Source organism: Alligator mississippiensis, chromosome 4, assembly GCF_030867095.1.
Source record: "Alligator mississippiensis isolate rAllMis1 chromosome 4, rAllMis1, whole genome shotgun sequence".
Taxonomy (NCBI): domain Eukaryota; kingdom Metazoa; phylum Chordata; order Crocodylia; family Alligatoridae; genus Alligator; species Alligator mississippiensis.
In genome coordinates, this window is record NC_081827.1 from 77,759,403 (window position 1) to 77,784,536 (window position 25,134).

The following is a 25,134-nucleotide window of genomic DNA, read 5'->3' on the forward strand; positions in this document are numbered from 1 at the left end:
CAGCCAGCATGGATTCATGAAGAATAAATCATGCCTGACCAACCTGACTTCCTTTTATGATAAGGTGACAAGTTCTGTGGATGGCAGGAGAGCAGTGGATGCGATATGCCTTGACTTCACAAGGTGTATCGCTTGTCTCCCACAACACTTATTAACTAGGTAAGGAAACAGACTAGTACTAATGGACAGATGTAGGATTTTGAAACAGAAGGTACAGATGGTGTGGCACATCATATTGTTAGGCCCCAGCTCAAGTCTGCGTTCGTGCCCGGTATGCAAAGGCCAATAAAGATACCAGGGGTGAAAGTATAAAAAAGATTTATTGCTAGCAATAAAAGGTGCAAGTGGAATAATCTCACCGAACAAGCACACCAGATGTGCAATACTAAGCCCCTTATATACAAGGGTTTGAATCTTCATAAGCATCCTTGTTTGCTAATTGGCTATAAAGGAGTGACGCAAGGAGTTCTTTACTGAGCATGTCTCTATACCTGTGTTTTAGCTATGTATCTCATTAACATACATATATGTTTCATTAGCATATTTCTTCCCCACCTAGGGGTGTGATTTTTAGTATTTTAATGAGCTCTTTGTCCCAGTGCTTCTGATTCTGCTTTTGTTTTCAAACCTCCTCTATCTAAGACTGTCTGCTCCTTATCATTGCAGATGGGCATTCATCACATAACATTCACTTTTGCTTAGGCTTTGCATAGTAGTTTCTAGGTCAAACCTCACATTCCCTCATCTGGAGCATTCATAATTATTATTAATTATGATTGCTCCATTCAATTTGACTTAACACAATCTAGTATTCTCAGCTTTCTTTGTTTGCAAAATCATTTGATTTACCTTAGGCCTGAAGATAGATGCGATACAAACAGGTATACATTGGATACAGAAACAAACCATAATCCCTATAAAACAAAACAGAACAACCAAACAAAAAAACTGTTTCAACCATCCAAAATTGGGAAGCCAGGAAGTTAACCAGGAAAAGTCTAAACCAGATGATTCTTTCAACGTCTGTGTCAATCGTTGTAAGGCACCAATTTTGTCTTCAATTAGCACAGAATTATCAGTGAGGTTGAAGCAGCACATTCCTTTTAAAGTTTCACACCCCAGATTGTGTCGTAACAAGAGATAATCAATAGCGGCTCTATTCTCTAAGACAGCGTCCCTTAATTGTTTTTGTTCAGCATTCAAGGCTGAGAGCGCCCGAGATGTAGCATTTAGTCCTTTTGCTAAAACACAGGCCACTGCATTAAGATTTCTGCTATTACTTAAGCAAGACCCGGAACCCCCACCATAGATGCAGCTAATGCTATGTATTCTGCCTTAGATAATAGTCCAGGGGAATCATTCTTGTCACAATCAGCAGTGAGAGTAGTGTATGCTCGTTTAAACCTCCCACCAAGAGGGGTTTGTTCAGTGTGCATTAGGTCAAATTTCCTTGGAAGAGCTGCAGTTACCTGGGCAATGGTGCATGGTCCCCCAGTAGCATTCGCTGGAAGGTATGAATATATCATTCTCCCGCAGTCCAGAAACCATCCTCGAGGAAGGATGGTATGTGTGTATACATAGGATATTTGACTGGTCTTATTACAGAAGATTTTTCTACCTTGGTTCAATTCAAAGCAATTATTGGTACAATTAACTATTAAGAAACATTCAGAAGCATTAGCTATTGCCTGAACCCGTACAGAAAACATGTCTCTGCTTTTCTCTTTTACAATAGTCCCCCACTTATATATATCCTGATATGTATTTTCCTGCTCTACATCTTTCAGCATAGTATAATTCTGTAAAATTTTCAAAGGGGTAGGTACTGCAATTAAGCATGAGGTAAAAACCAGATGAGCATTGATCCCTCCCGCTAAGCAGAAGTCCGTTCTATTTAATATTTCCCGGGCCAGATAAATCCAGACATTTTCCTGAGGGTCAAATTCTTGTAAAAGATTTTCCCCTCCTATAAGTAGGAGTGGACAGATCAGGGTGCCCCACACTAAAACCTTGAACAATTTCATAATAAGGCTTGTAAAACTTGATCAAAGATTGACAAATTATTCAAAGTTCCTTTCTTTTGAATAGGAATTTTAAGTCCCTTATTGGCTCCACCTTCCACTGTTCTCTGCCTCCGGTCCCGGAGTTTGCAGGAGTTTCTTCTTGTTCTGGTTCAGCCACCGGCTTTAGGCGACTGGAATGTATCCAAGTCTTGATTCCTTCAAGCTTTGCTGCCGTCGGGGTCGTTAAAAGTACTCTATATGGGCCCTTCCATCTGGCTCGAAGTGGTTCCTCATTCCAATCTTTCACAAGAGCGTAACTCCCAGGTAATAATCGATTTTCCGGGGCAGGAGACTGGTTCTGTGTCTGCAGCACGTCCCATACCTGCTGATGGATGGAAGACAAAACAGAAACCAAAGACCTTACATATTCTCTAATCATTCCCTCTCCTAAAACATGTAACTGTTGTTCAGTACCCATGGGCAGACTCAGAGGGTAAGGCTTACCATACATTATCTCAAATGGGCTTAATCCCAATTTAGAATGTGGTGCGACCCTTACTCGTAACAGGGACAAGGGTAGGGCCTCTGGCCATTTGAGTCGAGCTTCTTGGCAAATCTTTGCAAGGTGTCTTTTTAAGGTCTGATTCATACGTTCCACTTTTCCACTGGACTGGGGTCTCCAAGGGGTGTGTAAATGCCAGCTGATTCCCAGGAACTCAGAAACCTTCTGAGTAATTTGTGCAATGAAATGTGGGCCATTGTCTGACCCTATTCCTTTTGGAAGTCCGAAGCGAGGTATGATTTCTCGTAGGAGTGCCTTGACCACCTCTCGGGCTTGGGCAGTCCGACATGGGAAGCACTCAACCCAATTAGAGAAAGTGTCCACAAAGACAAGGAGAGATACCTCATCCCCTGTTGCCGGGGTAACTCAGTAAAATCCACCTGCCATTCTTCTCCTGGCCCATTGCCTATTCTCTGATGTCCTGAAGTTTCTTTTCTCCCTCCTTTTGGGTTATTTCTCTGGCAGACCTCACATGTCTCTGATACCTTCTTGGCAGCCTCTCTTAATCCCACTCCAGTTACATAGTGACTCATCCACCTTACCAGGGCCCTGGGTCCATAGTGGGTGCCATGATGAGCTCTCTTCACTACCACATGAACCCAGGCAGCTGGGATGATAATGCGGCCATCCTTTGCTACTAGCCACCCGTGCTCCCCCTCCTTTGCTTGAAACTCTCTTATCAATTGTTTGTCTCTTTCCCCGTACTGTGGTGTCACAGGCTGGTATAAGTCTGGGAGGAGAGGTAACAGATTACTTACTTCGGGCAGCAAGTCTGTCTGAGGTCTTTTAGCTGCTTTCTTTGCTGTAGCGTCAGCAAATCGATTACCTTTTGTAGAGGGATCATTTTTTTTTTTATGTGCTTTGCAATGCATTACCGCTACCTCTTTTGGTTCCCAGACTGCCTTGAGGAGGGCTTTTATCTGCTTGCTATGCTTAATGTCTGTTCCTTTTGAATCAAGTAGACCCCGCTCTCTCCATAGCGCTCCGTGAGCATGTAAAACAAGGAAAACATATTTAGAGTCAGTATAAATATTGACAGTTTTGTTGGCCGCCAATTGCAAAGCCCGAGTCATAGCAATGAGTTCAGCCTTTTGAGTTGAAACAGATGGGTTTAAAGGTCCTGCTTCTATCACATTCCGTGTAGTCACGATAGCGTATCCGGATTTTCGAATTCCATTCTCCATACTCGAGCTGCCATCAGTGTAAAACTCCAGGTCAGCTTTTTCAAGAGGTCGGTCTCTCAAATTTGGTCTTGAAGAATAAACAGCTTCCAATGTTTGCAAACAATCATGCACAAGATCTGGTGTGTCACCCATAGATGGCAACAGTGTTGCTGGATTTACAGTGCGAGAAATGGCCAATTTTATTTCAGGCTTATCTAGGAGGATGGCCTGATATTGAGCCATTCGTCCCGGAGTTAACCAGTTCCCTCCTTTCTGTTCCAGGATTGTAAGTACTGCGTGAGGCACATATACAATCATTTCATGGCCTAGGGTTAATTTTTCAGCTTCTTGTATTAGCAGACAGGTAGCAGCAACAGCCCGGAGACAAGCAGGCCATCCACATGACACAAAGTCTAATTTTTTTGAAAAATATGCCACTGGTCGTTGCCAGCTACCCAATTTCTGTGTTAAGACTCCCACGGCTACCCCACCTCGGTCATGCACAAAAAGGGAAAAAGGCTTACTCATGTCCGGTAGTCCTAAGGCGGGTACTTCAATGAGAGCTTGCTTTAACTGGCAGAATGCTTGCTCACACTCTTCAGTCCATTTGAGCACCTTTTCATCTCCGTGTGTTGCTTCATACAGAGGTTTTGCAATAACCCCAAAATTTGGAATCCAAATCCTGCAAAAACCTACTGCACCTAAAAATCCTCGTAGTTGTTTCTTTGTTATTGGGGGTGCCAGCCGGCATATAGCTTCTTTTCTTTCAGGCAACAGGGCTCTCTGACCAGGCTGTAATTCAAATCCCAAGTATGTTACTTTCTGGGATATGGGCTGCATTTTATTTCTGGATACCCGATATCCTTGTTGACCCAGAAAATTAAGGAGGCAAATTGTTCCTTCCAGGCAGTTTGCTTCAGTGGTGGCTGTTAAAAGCAAGTCATCCACATATTGCAAAAGAGCACAGGACAGTGGCAATTTTAGCCTGCGTAAATCCTTGCTTAATTCATTGCCGAATAGGGTTGGGCTGTTTTTAAATCCTTGGGGTAAAACAGTCCAGCACAACTGAGTCTTAATGCTAGTATCTGGGTCTTCCCATTCAAATGCAAATATTTCCTGAGATCCCCTCTCTACCGGTATACAGAAGAAAGCATCTTTTAAATCAATAACCGTAAACCAGTTATGATCTGGGTTCAAAGCAGATAGCAAGGTGTACGGATTAGGCACGACCGGGTATATACTCACAACCACTTTATTTACAGCTCTCAAGTCTTGGACGAAACGATATTCATTACTCTTAGGCTTCTTCACAGGCAAGATGGGTGTGTTAAAAGCTGATGTACATTCACGGAGAAGGCCATACTCCAGGAACCGTTCAACTAACGGCTTCAGTCCTTTCCTGGCTTCCATCCGCATTGGATATTGTTTCACACATGGAGGCTGGGCCCCTGGAAAAAGTTGAATCTTCACAGGGTCAGCATTTTTAGCTTTCCCGGGTTGGTGACCTGCCCATACCCATGGAACGAGAGCATCGAGCAGGGGTTGAGGAATATCCGGTGTACTCTCCTCTCAGAGAAGGCTGAGAAGGCAAGCCTGCAAATGCCACCCCTTTTCAGGAGGCATTGTTAAAAACATTTGCCCATCCTGGAACAACAACGTAGCTTGCAGTTTACAGAGGAGGTCTCTCCCTAAAAGGGGAACGGGGCAGTCTGGCATGTACAAGAATTGATGGGTAACTTCGGCCTGCCCAAGATTACAGGTCATTGGCTGTAGGAAGGGTCGTGTTACTGCCTTCCCTGTAACCCCTACCACCGGCACAGTCTTTTTACTTAAAGGTTTCAGTTTTTGAGTTAAGACAGAATGGGCAGCACCTGTATCGACGAGAAAATCTACCAATTCATCTCTGTCCCCTAGTTGCATTTTAACCAGAGGCTCGTCAGGGGACACTGGGATCTGGGTTATCTTTCCCTCCCGGGCCTCTGGTCCCCTTCAATCTGAATCCCTTCCAAAAGCAAACAATCCACTGCTCTCCTCTTTTTTCTTTTCACCTTCCCCAACTTTTCAATAAGGGCATTCCCGCTTCCAATGTCCTTTTCGTTTGCAAAAGGCACATTGATCTTTCTCTAATGGACCCCGTCTCTGCGGCTGTCTCCAGGATCCCTCATCTCTAGGTTTTCCCGTGATTGCAGCTGCCACTAGGGCTGCCTGCATTTTCATCTTTCTCTCCTCTTTCTTGTCCTGTTTCTTTTCCTGAACACTTTCTCGGTTAGTAAATACTTGGTAAGCAATGTCTACTAGTTGGGAAATAGGCATACCTGTTGCTCCGTCTGCCTTCTGCAATTTCTTTCTAATGTCTAGTGCACTCTGACCTATAAAGATCATATTTACCATGCGAGCGTTCGATGCATCCTCCGGATCCTCACGAGTGTATTGCCTGAAAGTAGTGTAAATTCTTTCCAAAAAAGCACTCGGGGTCTCATTAGTCTCCTGTCAAATCTCATACACCTTACTGAGATTTTGAGGTTTTTTCACAGCATCTCTCAATCCTCAGAGGATATATTCTCGATAGGCACGGATGGAGGTCATATCTTGGTCTGGTTTCCAATCTGGCTCCTGGATGGGGACATGATCATCTCTATTTCCTTGCAGGTTCCCTGCAGTAATTTCCTTTTCCATGTACTCACGAGCTTTGTTCACTACCATTCTCCTTTCCTCTGGTGTCAACAGGATATCTAAAAGAGACTGAACATCTGCCCAGGTTGGGTTATGGGTTTTGAAAATCGTTTTAAACTGGTTTTGTACCTTTTCAGGATTCTCTCTCAAGCTGGGGTTATTTCCCTTCCCACGGCCAGGATCAGATTCCCTGTGATGTTTTCCCTTAACCCCGGAGTCTGCTTCTAACTGTACTCTCCACCCTCCTCCCGGGCTTATATCAGGAGAAATCGGGGAGTCTGGAGATTGCCAAGCACCTGACGGCCATGGTTGGCGCTGTTCCAGATCCCTGGGTCGGGGAGTATTCCCAACTTCTGCCTCGGGGGGGGAAGAAGCAGGAAGAGCAGATGCCAATGAGGAATCAAATGAATCAAGAGGAGGAGGAGGAGGGGGAAGAGGAACAGAATAAGGTAAAGGCAGCGGGGGGGGGAGCCTCCGGCTCCGGACAGTCCAGGACAGGATTTGCAGTTGGTCGAGCCACAGCCATCTCACAGATCCCAACTCCCTCCCCCAATCCACATTCCTCCAAAACTCTCTTATCTCTACAAAGAGACATAAACACTTGTGCATACAACAATTCCTCCCATTTACCATTCTGCCGGCAGAACAAAATCAATTGTAAGATAGTATTATAATTAACACTTCCCTCCCGAGGCCAATATTCTTTATCATCTAGCTGATAGCGTGGCCACACAGTTTCACAGAAGAATTTAGCTTTCTTCTTAGTCATAGGATCCCCACCGAACTCTGCCCAATGTCCCAATACACAAGAGAGGGGGGTACATTTCCTAACCTTACTGTTAATAGTACCCATTTCAGGGCTGCCTTCCCGGTTCTGACCGTCCGACTTACCTGGGATCCAGGGATCTGTTCTTAGTCCTTGTCCTCACAGGGGAAAAATCACTGGTCTTGGACTCGGGCCAGACAGAATACTTACAGAAATAATCCTAGGCAGACGTACTGACGGTAGGCCTTATGCCCTTTCTCCCCTCTCACCCAGGTGCCTGTTACTGATACTTTCACTCTGTGGCGTTGCACCGTTAGGCTACTGCCGCCTCAGCGATCCAGCTCCTCCTGAAGCAAAAGTCTCACCGGGAAAAGAAATCCCGGGGCGCGCCCGACATTTGATAAGGAAAAGCAAATCAGCTGGTCGTCAGTTAGTCCGGGCAAAGCTTATCTACGGCAGCCCCATCTGGGTCGCCAAAAACTGTTAGGCCCCAGCTCAAGTCTGGGTTCGTGCCCGGTATGCAAAGGCCAATAAAGATACCAGGGGTGAAAGTATAAAAAAGATTTATTGCTAGCAATAAAAGGTGCAAGTGGAATAATCTCACCGAACAAGCACACCAGATATGCAATACTAAGCCCCTTATATACAAGGGTTTGAATCTTCATAAGCATCCTTGTTTGCTAATTGGCTATAAAGGAGTGACGCAAGGAGTTCTTTACTGAGCATGTCTCTATACCTGTGTTTTAGCTATGTATCTCATTAACATACATATAAGTTTCATTAGCATATTTCTTCCCCACCTAGGGGTGTGATTTTTAGTATTTTAATGAGCTCTTTGTCCCAGTGCTTCTGATTCTGCTTTTGTTTTCAAACCTCCTCTATCTAAGACTGTCTGCTCCTTATCATTGCAAATGGGCATTCATCACATAACATTCACTTTTGCTTAGGCTTTGCATAGTAGTTTCTAGGTCAAACCTCACAATATGGGCTGTCAAGCTATTAAAAAATTTGATCGTGATTAGTTGTGCAATTTAAAAAGAAACGAGTTGCAATGAATCACGATTTTAATTGCACAGCTAAAAACTCAAAATGATGCACAGAAAAACTCTAATTATGCAAGTACTTTGTTTGGTTGGGGGGTGAGTGTGGGGTGTGTGTGGAAATTTGTGAAGGTGTGGGGGGGCTGTGGGTGTGTGTGTGTGGGGGGGGGGTTGGAGCCCAGGGAAGAGGGGTCCCTGCATGCTCTGGCAGGATGAGGGGTACTATGGGTCAGGAGTGAGGGGCAGCAGCAGGGCTGGAGGAGCTGTGGCTTGAGAGCGAGGGGCAGACACACACACACACACAGCCACAGACACACATGCACAGGTGCACACAGACACCACCCAGCAGGTAAGACTGTGGAGAGGAAGGGTTGTGGAGTGGGGGGGAAGGGACATGAGGGGCAGATCAAGGCCCCCATGGTGAGGGAGTGGGGCAGGGGCTGAGGTGAATGGGGCCCTAGGGCTGGAGCAGGTCATGGGATGGAGCCGTGGGTGACTTGTCCAGGCATTGGGGGGGAAGGGGGGACACAGCTGCTGTAGGCATCCCTGGTGGAGGCATGTGGGGCACATGTCCCCCAGATTTGTGCGCAGGGTGGAGGCAGGCTGTGGGCTCGGGGCTCTGCACTTTGCTGCCATTGCCCTGGGAGCTGTTTGACACCCTGCTATGCCTTCCACCGCTGGGCGGGCAGGGGATGCACAATGCACCCAGCTGCAGCTCCCAGGGCAAAGGCAGCAGAGTGCAGAGAATCCTGGCCCACAGCCCACCTCCACCCTGTGCATAAATCTGGGGGCACGTGCCCCCCATGCCTCCCCCTATAAATATTATACTGTGCAATAATTTACTAGATTTATATACAAGTTTAAAAAACACAACAAACTAAGAAAAAAATAGTTGAAATGTATTGTGTCATTAGTTCTGTAGTCATTGTACTTAAATTTATATAATCATATCTTATTCAGATTGACTGTCTTGACAGTGTGTCTAATAATTGCCTGTCAGTCACTTTCACACCTGAATTATTTCTTTACCTTGTTGATGAGTGGGAGATGAGTGATATACCTTGTAAAGTCAAGGCATATCACATCCACTGCTCTCCTGCCATCGACAGAACTTGTCACCTTATCATTGACGGAAATCAGGTTGGTCAGGCATGACTTATTCTTGGTGAATCCATGCTTGGCTGTTCCTGATCACCTTGTTCTCCTTTAAGTGCTTCACAATAGATTCCTTTGAGCATCTGCTCCATGATTTTCCAGGTATAGAGGTCAGGTTGATTATTCTGTAATTCCTTGGATCCTCTACTTCCCTTTCTTAAAGATGGGCACTATATTTGTCCTTTTCAAATCAGCTGGGACTTCACCTGACCTCCAAGATTTCTCAAGGAGCACAACTAATAGCTCTGTACTCACCTCAGACAATCCTTCAATGCATCCCATTATCCTTTCAAGTCAAGCCTGCCAACTTGAAAGCATATAACTCCTCTAAGTAATCCCTAACCTGTTTTTCTGCTACCCTAAGCTGTTTGACTCTTTCCTTTTCTTTGCTGCCAATTGCACTTGTCATCTTGTAGATACCCCTATTTGTGAAGCCTGAAGTAGAAAAGGAGTTTAAATTCTTCAGCCTTCTCTGTATGATTCATAACTAGATTACCTTTTGCATTCCAATTCCATAAGGGATCTATGGTCTTCCTCTTACCCTTGACATACTTGTAGATCCCTTTTTATTGCTTCTGATGTCTTTTGCCAGTTGCATCTTGAATTGTGCCTTGGCCTTCCTAGTTCTTTCTGTGAATGCCTATGCAATGCTCTCATACTCTCCTCTAGTACTATGACCAAGTTCCTACTTTATAGAAGTACTTTTCAACTCTCTATAGCAAATGTCCAGGCTGGCTTCCTGTTGCATTTCCCATTCTTCCTTTGCTTTGGGATAGCTTGCTCCTGTCCCCTTAAAAGGACCTCTTTAAAATACAATCTGCTCTCCTGACTCCATTCCTTTCAGACTTGCCTTTTTAGGGAATCCTGCTCACTAGTTCCCTCATTTTGTTAAAGCCTGTTTTTCTGAAGCGTAGTATCTTTATCTATCTTTATCTCCTTCCTTCCTCCCCTTAATTCTCACCACAGTTCAAGAACCTGAGAGGTTATGTTCATTTCCCTCTATAGGTTTTTTTTCAGTGGAAGAAACAAAGTAAGACACAATTTTTCATCATGAATTTTTTTTGCTTGAAAACAAATTGTGAAACGTTCCAAATTAAGTAAAAACTGACATCTTCTTTAATTTTCTTTTTAAATCTCCAATTTTTGACCAGCTAAATGAGATAAGTTAGGCTTCTATATTTTAAGTGCTACATGGAAAGTCTGACTCTGCAATCCGTTTTAGTAGTATTTTGGCACCATTCTTCATGAATCTAAGGGGATAATGAGAATGAGCAACTATTTATCTAAGCCACACTTCATTACAAATTACTTGAATTCATGCCCACTAAACTGTGGCCCATTGTTAGACTTTCATATATTAGATGCTACATCTTCTAGTAAGAGTATCTCAGAGAAGTGACAATAATAATTAAGGACAAGTGCCTAAATAATTATTAACTACAAGTTTTAACCAGTCAACATAAATAAATCCATGTCTACTTTTTTCTAGGGGCCAATTTGTTGTTTGCCATTAATATGGATTCTTTCACTAGTTTCTTTCTCAGTGTTTTGTTTCAGGTCCTAGTCAAAATGTAGTCTTTTATCAGAGATGCAAATAGCAGCCCAAAAGACCCTTTTCCTATATTTTCTGTACCTTTTTTCTATATTCCCTATGAAAAAAAAAACATTTGTATGAGGAATGCAGGACTCAACTATCTGTATTTAGTCTACACTAGTAGACCATAAGTTGAATATGGTTAACTATTGTGGTCTTGTTGCCAAAAAGGCCAAGAACATACTTGGTTGTATTAACAGGAGTGTTGCTTGCAAATCGAGGGAAGTGATTCTTCTGCTTTATTAAGCACTGGTGAAGCCTCAGCTGGAGTATTGTGTCTATTATTGGGCCTCACGCTTCAAGAAGGACGTGATCAGATTGGAAAGAGTTCAGCTCAGGGCAACAAAAATTATCCGGGGCTTGGGAAACAAGACATGAGGGAAGGCTGAAAGAACTAGGGTTATTTAATATTTAGCCAGGAAAAGAGATGGGGGATTTGGTAACTGTCTTCAATTACCTGAAGGGGGATTATAGGGAGGATGGATATTTGCTTTTCTCCCTGGACAGAATGGGCATATGGGGCAGGATTAGGAGAAATGGCCTCAAATTTCAGCAGGGGAAATTTAGGTTGGCGATTAGGAGGAACACTCTGATCACAAGGGTGGTCAAGCATTGGAACAGGCTGCCTAAAGAAATTGTGGAATCTCCATCCTTGGAAACTTTCAAAAGCAGATTGGACAGACCCTTGAGTAAGGAGCTGGACTACATGACCTCAAGAGGTCCTTCTCAGCTCTACTTTCCTATGACCATAAGGCAGGACAAGCAATTTTGAGAATCAGGTACCAGATCCCAATTTTTCCCTTTCTATTTACCAGTGAATGTGCAAGCTCCACCTGCAAGTTGAAAGACATGCATGGTGCAGTTCTGCATTGGTCTGCCAGGTGCATGTCTCTATGTTCTGGGCAGAGGGAAAAGGCGGAAAGTTTGCTTGGCAAGTTCAAAGTTGTGCACCTAGCACAAGAGTAAGGCAAGGTTAAGTATTTCACTGCTGTTTCAGAAGAACAGCAGAACTAATAGACAGTTACTATAATAGGTTTGTTGGGATGGGAATGTGGGCATGTAGGAGTTCAACAAATTTCCCATCCTTCAATTAAAAAAAAAATCATATTATATCTTTATCTGCAAGCAACAGAAAAATATGTTCTTTCCTTGTATAACCTAAAATCCTAAACTACCATCTATACTTTCCTGAATGTCAATAGCTCCAATTCTTCTAGTTATCCTCCAACAACTTGGATAACTCAGTAAAGGAGCCTGCAATGAATGAATGTGATGTAAGAACACACACTACAATGTGACTTGAAAAATAATAATTCATATCCCCCCAAAACATCATACTGATGAATAATAATTTGTAATTCAATAAAGCCCTTTTGTTTCCAGAATTTGAAGCTGCAGGAGAATTTCAAGCACGCCATATTGGAGAAATATCTGGTCAAGCTTGCAGCAGGGGACCCAGCATCTTAGTCTTGGTACGTAAAGTCCTGTCTTTGAAAACTGTTCTGTAAACTGAAACTTAGTTCAACACAAGGTTTGACAAAACAGAAGAATGAAAATAAAAATGTCTCAGGTCACTTAAGTGCTATTTCAGGAAGTGCTTCAAACAAGGTACCCAGAAAAGTGCACACTGCGCAAGTATTTTGCAACTTACACATTGTGTAATTCCTTCTAACATGCAGTGAAGTTGTGCTTAACTTCTTCAACATCAGTAAATTGCGCCACATGTAGCTTCCCTGAATATTTATAAAGTATGAGAAATGCGGTTATCTACTTCTCTCTCCAGAAAATGTGTCCAGTTGAGAGAACACCTTCTTTATTCAGTCTATAAGAGCTCTCATATATCTATCAGTACAGTAAGCTGCAATGTATTGGCCTGATCAAACAGCCATTAAAATCAGTGGGAAGGATAATCTCTTCAAAATCTAGTTGGAGTTTTATTTATTGTTTTTACATTTACTGTGCTTCTCTAATTAAGGAAAATATTCTAATTATCTAAGCACATTCTTTTTCATTCTTTTGATTGTCTTCCTTCAGTTTCTCCTCCATGAATTATTTTAATTTAATTCCCCTTCTATCAATGATCTCCACAGTTAGGGACCCATTACCTGCAACCTGTGATGAGTTGGGAGAAACCAATTATATTCATTGATTTTTTTTGTTGCAACAATCTGAATAAAAGAAAAATTCTGTTAAGGTGAGATACCTTAAATCAATGTAATAATTTATTTTTAATTTTATTATTATCCCCAGGAAGATTTTCCTAAGAAAAATCTCATTTTTATGTATGTTTAAATAAACACATGATTTATTAACCACTGTAACGGCTGTCTAAGAGCTGTTGTACTCAGTCACATAGAAGGATAAGTTAGAAACTCTTACAAAGCAGATTTTTGCCTTCTATAGAGTTCAATATTTCTGGTCTTGTTTTTAGGCTATTTGCTAGTGTCTTTGAGTTGCATTATTCCTGTGAGACCACAGCTTCCCTTCATCACTTTAGAAATAGCTTCTCTGTTGTGACTTGCTTACTTGCTAACTGAAGATGGTGGCAGGAAGCCACAATTGCTCACTCTGTTTATCTCTCCTCATCTTGCAACCTTGACAGTGCAAGTATATTTGGACAGCGAGAAGCTGTGGTAACTGGTAAGCAGCCACAAAATACTGAAAGGGACATTTCACAGCTACATATGCTGCAAGAGAAGCACAAAACAAGTGCATTTTAACAAAAACAAGTGTTTTTCTTCTCTCTAAGGAGCTCAGGGTATGTGCAGATGCTACACTTACATCAACCTAATTAGGGTCAGGTCAAGCTAAGTGCCGATCTGTACATACATGGGTTTAGCTCGGGCAAAAAAAAAATGGCTGGCTCAACCTAACTTAGTTCACCTGAGAGTTACACTAAATAGATTGAGTTAACCCATCCTGGGGTTAACTCAATCTATAAAAAGGGTCTGGGGGCACAGGTGGTGTTCTCGTTGATCCTCCCAGTCTCAGGCTATGGGCCAAGGAGGGAGAGGAGGATCCACGTGGTCAACCAAAGACTGCAGCGCTGGTGTCGTCGGGAAGGCTTTGGCTTTCATGACCACAGCCCGCTCTTTGGTGAGAGAGGCAGCGAGCTGCTGGGAAGAGATGGCCTCCACCTCTCTCCCCTAGGGAGGAGGCTCTTCTCAGCCAGCTGGCTGACCTGCTCCACCGGGCTTTAAACTAAGCCCGCTGGGGGACGGGGGCATTACCGCCACTGCTGGCCCGGTGAGCAATCCTTGCAAAGCCAGCAGGTCAAGGCACTTAAGGGAGCCCACCCCTGCCCCAGCCCTGGCAAAATCTGTGGGCAAGGAAGGAGCCCCCCAGGGGGCACTTGCCTGCCTGTACACAAATGCCAGGAGCTTGGGGAATAAGCAGGAGGAACTCATCCTCCTGCTTAATGCAAATAATTATGATGTCATAGGGATAATGGAGACCTGGTGGGACTCCACCCATGACTGGACCACGGGTATAGATGGCTATACCCTGTACAGGAGGGATCGTGTAGAGAAAAGGGGCGGGGGTGTAGCTCTCTATGTTAAGGAAAGCTACACGGCCCTGCAAGCCGATATTGGTGACCAGGGTGGACGGTTGGAGACCCTCTGGGTTAATATCCGTGGGGAACACGGCACAGGGGACACAAAGGTGGGAGTCTACTACAGACCTCCCACCCAAAGTCCTGAGCTTGACCAGGAGTTTGCCCGGGAACTGGCTGAGGCCACATGCTCCAGGACCATGGTTGTCATGGGTGACTTCAATTACCCGGACATCTCGTGGGAGGATCGCTCAGCAAAATCTGAGCGGTCGCAAAGCTTCCTCTCGTGCGTGGACAACCTCTACCTGACTCAAGAAGTCTATGGGCCAACAAGAGGCAAAGCGCTGCTCAACCTGGTACTGGCTACTGGGGATGACCTAGTCAGCGACCTAGTGATCGATGGGAAGCTGGGTGACAGCGACCACGAGCTGATCACCTTCACCATCTGCCGAAAAGCTGGCAAGTCAGTCAGCAACACGGAATTCCTTGACTTCAGGAAAGCCGACTTTGACATGCTCAGGAGGCTTGTCAGTGAGGCCCTAAGGGACCATGACCACGGAGAAAGGGGAGTTCAAGAAGAGTGGTTGCTTCTCAAGGGAGTTATCCTCAATGCACAAACTAAGTCTATTCCATCTCGGAGGAAAGGCAGCAAGAGGGCACAGCAGCCCCCCTGGCTCTCCAGGGACCTAGCAGACCTCCTGAGGCTAAAAAGAAAGGCCTACAAAGGATGGAGGATGGGAGTCACCACCAAGGAGGATTATTCTGCACTGGTCCAGTCCTGTAGGGAGCAGACCAGGAAAGCCAAGGCTGCAACTGAACTCCAACTAGCTTTGAGCATCAAGGACAATAAAAAGTCCTTTTGCAGATATGTGGGTAGCCGGAGGAAAAGCAGGGGCAACGTTGGACCCCTGCTGAACCAGATGGGGCAACTGACAACTGACGCCCAGCAAAAATCCAACCTATTAAATAGGTACTTTGCGTCGGTCTTTCATCAGTCCCATGGGACGCCCATGCCCGCTACGGGACAGGGAAGTCCGGGTGAGGGTGATCCCCTGCCCTCCATTGATGCAGACTTTGTGAAGGAACATCTTGAGAAGCTGGATACCTTCAAGTCAGCCGGCCCTGACAATCTTCACCCCAGGGTACTCAAGGAGCTGGCAAGCATCATAGCCCAGCCTCTAGCACAGATCTTTGAAAACTCTTGGCGCTCTGGTGTAGTGCCCAAAGACTGGAAGAAGGCCAATGTGGTGCCTATCTTCAAGAAAGGGAGGAAAGTGGATCTGGCTAACTATAGGCCCATTAGCCTGACTTCTATCCCGGGGAAGATCTTAGAAAAGTTTATTAAAGAGTCCATCCTCAACGGACTGGCCGACGCCAACATCTTAAGGGATAGCCAGCATGGGTTTGTTGCGGGTAGGTCTTGCTTGACCAATCTCATTTCCTTCTATGACCAGGTGACCTATCACCTGGACAAGGGAGAAGAGATTGATGTCATATATCTTGATTTCAAAAAAGCCTTTGACCTGGTTTCCCATAATCACCTCTTAGAGAAACTGGCCAATTGTCGCCTTGGGCCCTCCATGATCCACTGGCTGGAAAACTGGCTCCGGAGTCGGACCCAGAGGGTAGTAATTGATGGAAGTCACTCATCGTGGTGTCCTGTGACCAGTGGGGTTCCCCAAGGCTCTGTCCTTGGACTAATACTGTTCAACATCTTCATTAATGATGTGGAAACTGGAGTCAGAAGTGGACTGGCCAAGTTCGCTGATGACACCAAACTTTGGAGAAAAGCATCCACACCAGAAGACAGGCAGGTGATCCAGGCTGACCTGGACAGGCTCAGCAAGTGGGCAGATGAGAATCTGATGGTGTTCAATGCCGATAAATGCAAGGTTCTCCACCTTGGGAAGAAAAACCCGCAGCATCCTTATAGGCTCGGCAGTGCTATGTTGGCTAGCACTATGCAAGAAAGAGACTTGGGGGTCATCATTGACCACAAGATGAACATGAGCCTTCAATGGGATGCTGCGGCTAGTAAAGCGACCAAAATGCTGGCTTGCATCCATAGATGCTGCTCAAGCAAATCCCAGGACGTCATTCTCCCCTTGTACTCGGCCTTAGTGAGGCCGCAGCTGGAGTGCTGCGTCCAGTTTTGGGCTCCACAATTCAAAAAGGATGTGGAGAAGCTTGAGAGAGTCCAGAGAAGAGCCACGCGCATGATCAGAGGTCAGGGAAGCAGACCCTACGATGACAGGCTGAGAGCCCTGGGGCTCTTTAGTTTGGAAAAGTGCAGGCTCAGGGGTGATCTGATGGCCACCTATAAGTTTGTCGGGGTGACCACCAGTATGTGGGGGAACGTTTGTTCACCAGAGCGCCCCAAGGGATGACAACTAGGTCGAATGGTCATAAACTACTACAAGACCATTTCAGGCTGGACTTAAGGAAGAATTTCTTTACTGTCCGAGCCCCCAAGGTCTGGAACAGCCTGCCACCGGAGGTGGTTCAAGCGCCTACATTGATCACCTTCAAGAGCAAACTGGATGCTCATCTTGCTGCGATCCTATGACCCCAGCTGACTTCCTGCCCTTTGGGCAGGGGGCTGGACTCGATGATCTTCCAAGGTCCCTTCCAGCCCTAATGTCTATGAAATCTATGAAATCCTCCACCCCCACCCCAGTTATTTTTAGCCTCTCTACCCCTGGATGGACACCCTTGCCTCTGGGAACCCACCATCCTCTCTGTGGACTTTCCAGTCATCCCCGATCCTGCTAACACCCTCCCCCCTCAGACCTGCTAGCTTCCCTCCCCACTGACTTACTTAGATTGCATTTCCAGTTTGGCTCTGGCACCGGCAAACATATGCAAAAGTGGGAGCTGAACTATGATCATACAACTTCAAGTAAGTTGTGTGATTTGTGGATTGGGTCATGGGAATGTCTACACGTTGCCCACCGAACATGTGCACATATTCAGACCAGAGCCCCAGAGCAGGAAAAGCCCAGCCACTTGTTCCAGACCTGGGGCTTCACTTTTCTGACTCCCCTCTGACTGGGCTATTTTGAGTCCTCCGATCCCCCCACTCCCAGATGGACACTTCCTCACCCCCTAGCCTGCACAGACCCACCAACCCCCTCCTCTGGACCTGCTAGCCTCCCCTGATCCTGCTAGCCCCCTATCCTGCCCACCTTCTAGGTGCCTCATGCTGTCTGTCCACCTGTCCTTTCACCCTGATTTACTTAGATCATGTTGCTGGCATGGCTCCTAGCACTGGTGAACACGGGCACAAGTGCAGACCCTATCTATAGTCATGCTGCTTAAAATAAGGTAAAATAAGCCATGCAATCATAGAACGGGACATGTGAACTTGTGTATGTGCCCAGAAGGAGTTAAATCAACTACTGTGTAGATGTCTTTTCTAGTCTGCTCTAAAACAAAATGTACATGCTGTATAACCAAGTACTCAACTCCTTCTTGTGGTTTGGTTTTGTTAATAACAAATACAACCAAAATCTGCATGGAATTTTCCCTAGGTTTGTGGTTTGTCCAGATCCAAAGTCTCTTTTCTCTCAGCTACCACTGCTGTTGCAAGGTGCAACATTTCCTGCTTCTGAGAGTCAGAAGAACCCATTTAATCCTTTCCCAGTAGGACTGATAAATAATCACAGGTTGATGTGTTTTAGGAAATGCTTCCAGCTAGATACAAAGAAGGTATCTTGAAGTGATAGGTTCATGATGCAGCTTTTGGATGCAGGTCCAAATTTTCCTAGAGTTTGGAGTGTTCAGATCTAGGGTTTTAGGTCAGGCCGCTTGAACTCTCAAGGGTGGCTGCAAATCACAGATCCAGGTTAGAATTTTCACGAAGGGCAGAGGTGCTCAGATCTGAGGCTTTGGTTCTCACCCATCTCTGCTCTATCATTCAAAAGATCTGTTGACCTGGGAACAACTTCTGAATAAAACACAAACAAAATGTTCCTGAAGCTTTTTGGTATCAGAGCATTTCTTCCATTTATAGTTAGGTTATTTAAAGCAAACATCAGGATTCACATTAGCAGTACTGTTGCAGATTAAGACCTGATCCTTTAGGCAACTCTGCATAACTGAGCACATGGAAATCCACAGTCTTCAGTGGTGCTTGGCGTTCATAGATTCACAGATTGTAAGGCCAGAAGGGACCTTGGAAGGTCATCAGGTCCAGCCCTCTGCATCAAGCAGGAAAGATAACAGAGGGTGAGGTGACCCCAGCCAGGTGACTGTCTAGTCTCCTCTTGAAGATTTCCAGGGTAGGTGATTGCACCACCTCTGGAGGGAGCTTATTCCACAGTCTGGACACTCTGACTGTGAAGAAGTTTTTCCTAATGTTGAGCCTAAATCAGTCTTCCAGGAGTTCATGGCCATTACTCCTAAGTTTCCCCTCGGGTGCCTTGGTGAACAGTTGCTCACAAGCCCTTGATATACTCCCTTAGTGTAACAGTAAGCTGCTACCAGGTCCCCTCTCAACTGCCTTTTCTTCAGGCTGAAGAGTCCCAGATCCCCCAGCCTTTCGTCTTATGGCCTGCCGTATAAGACTCTGATCACACGGGTGGCTCTTCCTTGGACTCTCGCAAGCTTGTCCATGTCCTTGTTAAAGTGCGGTGCCCAGAACTGGATGCAGTACTCTAGCTGTGGTCTCACCAGTGCTGAGTAGAGTGGGAGAATCACTTCCTTGGTTTTGCTGGAGATGCATCGATTGATGCATGCCAGAGTATTATTTGCCCTACTGGCTACAGCATTGCACTGCTGGCTCATATTCATACTGTGGTCTATTATTACCCCCAGGTCCCTTTCATTCATGTTGCTAGTCAGTTTGGTGCCGCCAAACCTGTAGGTGTGTTGGGGGTTGCTTGTCCCAAGGTGGAACACTTTACATTTCTTCAGATTCCAATTCGCCCAACTTGCTAGCCCACTCAAGCATGACCATGCTTCCCCATAACTTGGTGTCATCTGCAAACTTGGCCAGCGAGTTCTTTAACCCCACATCCAAATCGTTAATATAGATGTTAAAAAGTACTGGACCGAGCACCAATCCCTGCAGTACACCACTGCCCACTTCTAGCCAGGATGACAGATCCATTCGCTATGACTCTGGTCCTATCCTGCAGCCAGTTTCTCACCCACCTGACTGTCTTGGAGTCTCAGGAGGACATTGTGGGATACTAGATCAAAGGCCTTTTGGAAGTCAAGGTATACAATGTCAACCACTTTTTCATGTCCACATGGCGAGTTACCTGGTCATAGAAGGAGATGAGATTGGTAAAGCAAGACCTGCCCGCAATGAAGCCATGCTGGCTGTCATTCAGAATCTTCTCTCTCAGTTTAATTAGCCTCTTCCCCACCAGCACTTACGAGCTCCTATAGCTCCTTAATACTATCAGCAGCAGAACAGGCAGTCAAGCATCTCCAAGTAGCTTCCTCTATGAGAGCTCCCTCCCCCTTGGCTGCTGCCAAAGAACTAACTTTCTAGTCCCACCCCTGGTGTTTATATGTGCCCAAGGCCCTGCCTTCTTACAGTCAGCTGACCGGGTGCAGGTGCAGGCTAATTCCCTCATTAGTCTGCTGCCACAGCAACCTGCACCTGTGGGGGTTGCCTAGCTCCTAGGGCCCTCTCTCTAGGCAGTTTCTGCCCTTAAAGGAGCAGGCACACCTTAGTGTCCTGCGACATTGTGGATGGGCACAACATTGGCCCTCTTTGAGTCCTCAGAAACTTCCCTTGAGTGCCACAAATTGTGGAAGAGTTTCACCAGGGGCTCTCCCATGACTTTGGACAGCTCCTTCAGCACTCTCGAATGAAGATCATTTGGTCCTGCTGACTTGTACATGTCTAATTTTTTTAATTGGTCATACACCAATTCTACAGCAATAGTAGGAAGGCTATTATTCCTACTGTGCTCATCCTCTACTCTACCTGGGGTAACCAGCTCTCCTGAGTTGTTGAGCAATGGCCCCACACTCCCATTTGTTTTCCTCCTGATCCCTATGTACCTAAAGAAGAACTTCTTGTTAGCCTTGATTCCTGTTGCTAATCTAAGTTTGGTTCCTGCTTTAGCCTTTGTTATCCGTTCCCTGCAAATGTGGGCCATTGTGGAATAGTTCTCCTTGGGGCCCACCCCAAGCTTCCCCTGTTTATAAGCCTCTTTCTTCTTTCTTAAGAGGACTGTGATTTCCCTGTTTAGCCAAGAGGGCTTCCGAACCCTTCTGTTATCTTTTCTCTGCATGGGAATGGACTTGATTTGTGCTTTAAGGATCGTGTCCTTAAGGAACAACCACTATTCATGCACACCTTTTGCCTTTGGTCCCTGGTCCCACAGCACTACCCCTACTAGTGACCTAAGTTTGTTGAAATTTGCATTTTTGAAGTCCAAGACTTCAATCCTGCTATCAGATTTGTCTGCCTTACATGGGGCAGTGAACATGATGGTTTCATGGTCGCTGTTGCCCAGACTTCCCTCTATGTTTAAGCTGGTCACCAGGTCATCTCCTTTGGCCAGGACCAAGTCTAGCAAATCATCACCTCTGGTTGGTCCATGCGCCTCCTGAGTCAGGAAGAGCATAGGGATTACTACTGAATTGGGACTTTGTACCTCAGATTCAGTGGTTACAATGGAATTATACTGCTGTCAAATCAACTTAATTTTTGAGAAAGAAGTAATTTGCTAAAAACCATCAGAGTTAGGCACGTTCATTAAAATGACTCAATCTTTCAAACCAGCTGAGATCCAACAACCAATAGCATAACTAAGGGGGAGAACATAAATAGTTGCTACAGCCGCTGCCCATGTAAATATTTAGATGATTTCCATCGTTTATCCTATCAAAAATTAGCCTTATCTTTAGTTAAAAAGCTGTAAATAAAATCAATACATATGGGTTCAGACTTTTCAGCTAATAGGCTGAATTCTGTGATATATTTTGACTGCCTTGTAGCATTCCAGTGATGCAGAACAGTCATAAAACTAAGTTAATTGGGTAATTAAGTAAAGTTTGTAGTGTCGGGGCCGAGGGCGGTCTAAGGCTATGGCCTGTAGCCTGGACCGTCAGATGGGTATTTTCCACGATGGAATAGAGTTAGGCACGGAAGCGTATTGGTTGTATAAAGAAAGCTTTACTTACACTGCCGATGGTCGCAGTGCAGGAAGAAGACTTGCTTGAATTACAGTTGCACACAAACACACAGGGGTGAGATCTCTCTTTGAACCGAACCGAGATGAGTCGTCGGTGTATGACTCCACGAGCGCTTAACACGGGGGTACGTCAATATTTCCACGATGACGGGGAGTGGTTAGAGTCTGATCAGGTCCCTAAGTTCTCCTCCAAGACACACGCAGAGTTTGCTAGGCTCCACAGAGCGCTTAGAGTTCCCCACGAGATGGTTGAGGGGTCCTCCAATTTGGGCGGCGACTGCTCTAACCTTTTATACGGCTAGCAAACCAATCGCTAGCCGCCAGGTAGGAATAATTTAGAATTGACCAATAGTGGGACACAAATTTGCATATGTGTGGCGGGAACTCTTTTGCACTGGGGTTTTCTCTCTGCAGCTGAGAAATCCACCGTGCAAAGAAAGCTCCATGTGGCGGGAAAATTCCAATGTGCCAAGGCACTAAAAATCATTGGGTTATGACATGCTCCCTTGCCGATGGCACAGCTGGAATTTAAACCACATGCGCGTCGTTTGGGTCGTTACAAGCTCTCTCAGCTGGTTCATAAGCTAAACGGTTCAACACAAATTCAGACAACAAAATAAGTTCATCCTCTAAGGATTGAATCAAATAATAGCTGGCATCAACACACAGACACATAATTATATTCATAACAAGAACTATCAGGGTTTCAGTAGATGTCATGGCGAAGTCACAAGTCAAGCCCTCGCTTCTCCAATGATGTTCTCTCTCTCTCTCTCAGGGCTTCCCTCCACCACGCACTTTGAGTCCTGAACCTGTGAAAAGAAAAATCCTCAAAACGATAAATTAACCTATATTACAATATTTACATGGAACCGCGCGCGATAGGGCAGTCAGCTAGATTTGTCGCCGCTTCCCGCTTTTTTACAGCACACAATACAGGTGCTCGGGCACAGCTCCGCTTTGGACGATTTTTCTCTCGCACGCTCGTGGACACAACTGACGCGGAAGTAGATGGCAAACACCATGGGGTTTTATCCATGTTCAGCAAGATGAAAACATCGATGACAATGTCGAGGAGTCGTTGTCTGGCTTTTCTGGATACTGAAAACCTAGTTCATAGGCCAGTTGCCATTGGCCTGCGTCTCCCAGGATTCGGAGTTGTCGTTTAGTGAGCCCAGAATGGTTTAAGAGGAATCAAAACATGATTCGCTCTTCGGGCGTTCTCTGCGGCAACGGTTGATGATCAGATTTGCTATGGCTTGCGCCTTGAGCTTCGATCGGGTATGCAGTAGATCAACGCTCCCAGTCGCTGGGTGTTTTCGACTTCATAAGGATGCAGAGTCGCGAAAGCTGACGCAAAAGGTTGCTTACAGGTTGACCAACCATTGGGTTGAGGAAAATCCGGAGGACGACGGTGTTCTTTCCTCCATAGACCTCAACACAGGCTTTTACACTGTTCAGATTTATTGGAACAGTTCCAGGATTTTGCAGATGGCGGTGAGGCCATGGCCCTCTCTGCTGGGATGATGTCAGTCCCAGTACACATGCTCTGGGGTTCCAGGAGCAGTATGAGATCCCGATTACGGCCAGCAAAAGTTTCTCCGCACTGGCTTTCTCTGGCCGTCCGTCATGCCATGCGTGAGATTCCTGACCGACTTGTCCTGCAGCAAGCGCCGGAAGCAGAATGGGCCAATGAGCGTTGAACGTCACTGTGTTGATGTCGGTGGCATGCCCTCCGCTCCATGAGGCCCGCCGGATCAGGAAACTTGCTTCTTCCAAGTCCAGCAAGTCGGACCCAAACTCCACAACTAGGCGTCCCATCCACACGGCTAGGGTCTCTTCAGGCTTGATCTTTAGCTCCTCGTACAGTTCCTGTAATTCAGTTTGAGTACGAGCACGATAGGTGGTGGCACAAGCTGCACTCGGTGGATCAGTTGCCTGGCAGGTCGTTGTCACAGGGCAAACTGCTGCTAGAGCCATTACTGATTCTGGTAGGAGGGGCGGATGCTCTCCTCCGCTCGATGCTCCCTCCCCGTGGCAAGAAGGCGGGGCCGCCAGAGGCGACGTCACTTCAGTGGGTGGGACCGCTGGACGGATTCTCACTCATTCTTTTGAAGCTCCGCCCGTCTTTTCCGGCTCCTCCGCGTGGCTCCCTTCTTGCTCGGCGCCATCTTGAGATGGCGTCTCAGGATCCTCTCTCACAGCCACATCTTTAGCCGCCTGAACGGCTGCGAGCAGCTGGGCTTTTAAACTTGCATTTTCCCGCATTAGAGTTGTCATAGTACGGAACATTACACTTAACATTTTCCCCCTGTCGCACTTTGGGGCTGCCCCTTCAGCTGCGGCACGTCCCTCCATCTCCAAACTCTCACGGAGATCAGACGGCAGCTCGCAGCTCCTCAATCTAGACAACACTGTTTGGGGAGTGAACTGGTCTTTTGTCTCCTGCACATATCGCAGGCAGCGGGTATACTCTGGGTCGAGGGTTGGGCCTACTGCGCCCGCCGGTTTCACTCAGACTGAGGATATGGTGCCCCCTTCTGCTCAGGATCTAAATAGGACCCGCTCTCCACCCGTCACACACCCGAAAGCTCCGGGGTGAAGATGTGCTTCCCTCTCTTCTCCCTTCAGCGAAAAGTAGCTGCTGATGAGCCTTTCACCCGTTCCACCTGCCTGATGATAAGCAATATGCGCCTCTAGTTCTTCGGCGTCTGTTACGTGCCATTTCCCACTGCGCCAAGGGCAGTTTTTAACTAACTCTAACTCCATCGTGTCTTCCCCGCATCCTGTTCGTGATGCCATGTAGGGAGCCGAGGGCGGTCTAAGGCTATGGCCTGTAGCCTGGACCGTCAGATGGGTATTTTCCACGATGGAATAGAGTTAGGCACGGAAGCGTATTGGTTGTATAAAGAAAGCTTTACTTACACTGCCGATGGTCGCAGTGCAGGAAGAAGACTTGCTTGAATTACAGTTGCACACAAACACACAGGGGTGAGATCTCTCTTTGAACCGAACCGAGATGAGTCGTCGGTGTATGACTCCACGAGCGCTTAACACGGGGGTACATCAATATTTCCACGATGACGGGGAGTGGTTAGAGTCTGATCAGGTCCCTAAGTTCTCCTCCAAGACACACGCGGAGTTTGCTAGGCTCCACAGCATGCTTAGAGTTCCCCACGAGATGGTTGAGGGGTCCTCCAACTTGGGCGGCAACTGCTCTAACCTTTTATACGGCTAGCAAACCAATCGCTAGCCGCCAGGTAGGAATAATTTAGAATTGACCAATAGTGGGACACAAATTTGCATATGTGTGGCGGGAACTCTTTTGCACCGGGGTTTTCTCTCTGCAGCTGAGAAATCCACCGTGCAAAGAAAGCTCCATGTGGCGGGAAAATTCCAATGTGCCGAGGCACGAAAAATCATTGGGTTATGACATGTAGTTGCTCTACAGGGCTAGAATGCCACAAA

General features: G+C 46.0%; 1 protein-coding gene across 1 annotated transcript; it reads right to left on the reverse strand.

Annotated features, from left to right (window-relative positions):
• Positions 1 to 301: 301 nt before the first annotated feature.
• Positions 302 to 23,646, reverse strand: LOC132250052 (uncharacterized). The gene is given in 3 exon segments (XM_059726178.1): positions 302 to 2,901; positions 2,904 to 5,233; positions 23,319 to 23,646. Coding segments are annotated over 3 exon segments (3,495 nt in total). The 3' UTR covers positions 302 to 2,064.
• Between the last annotated feature and the right edge of the window lie 1,488 nt (positions 23,647 to 25,134).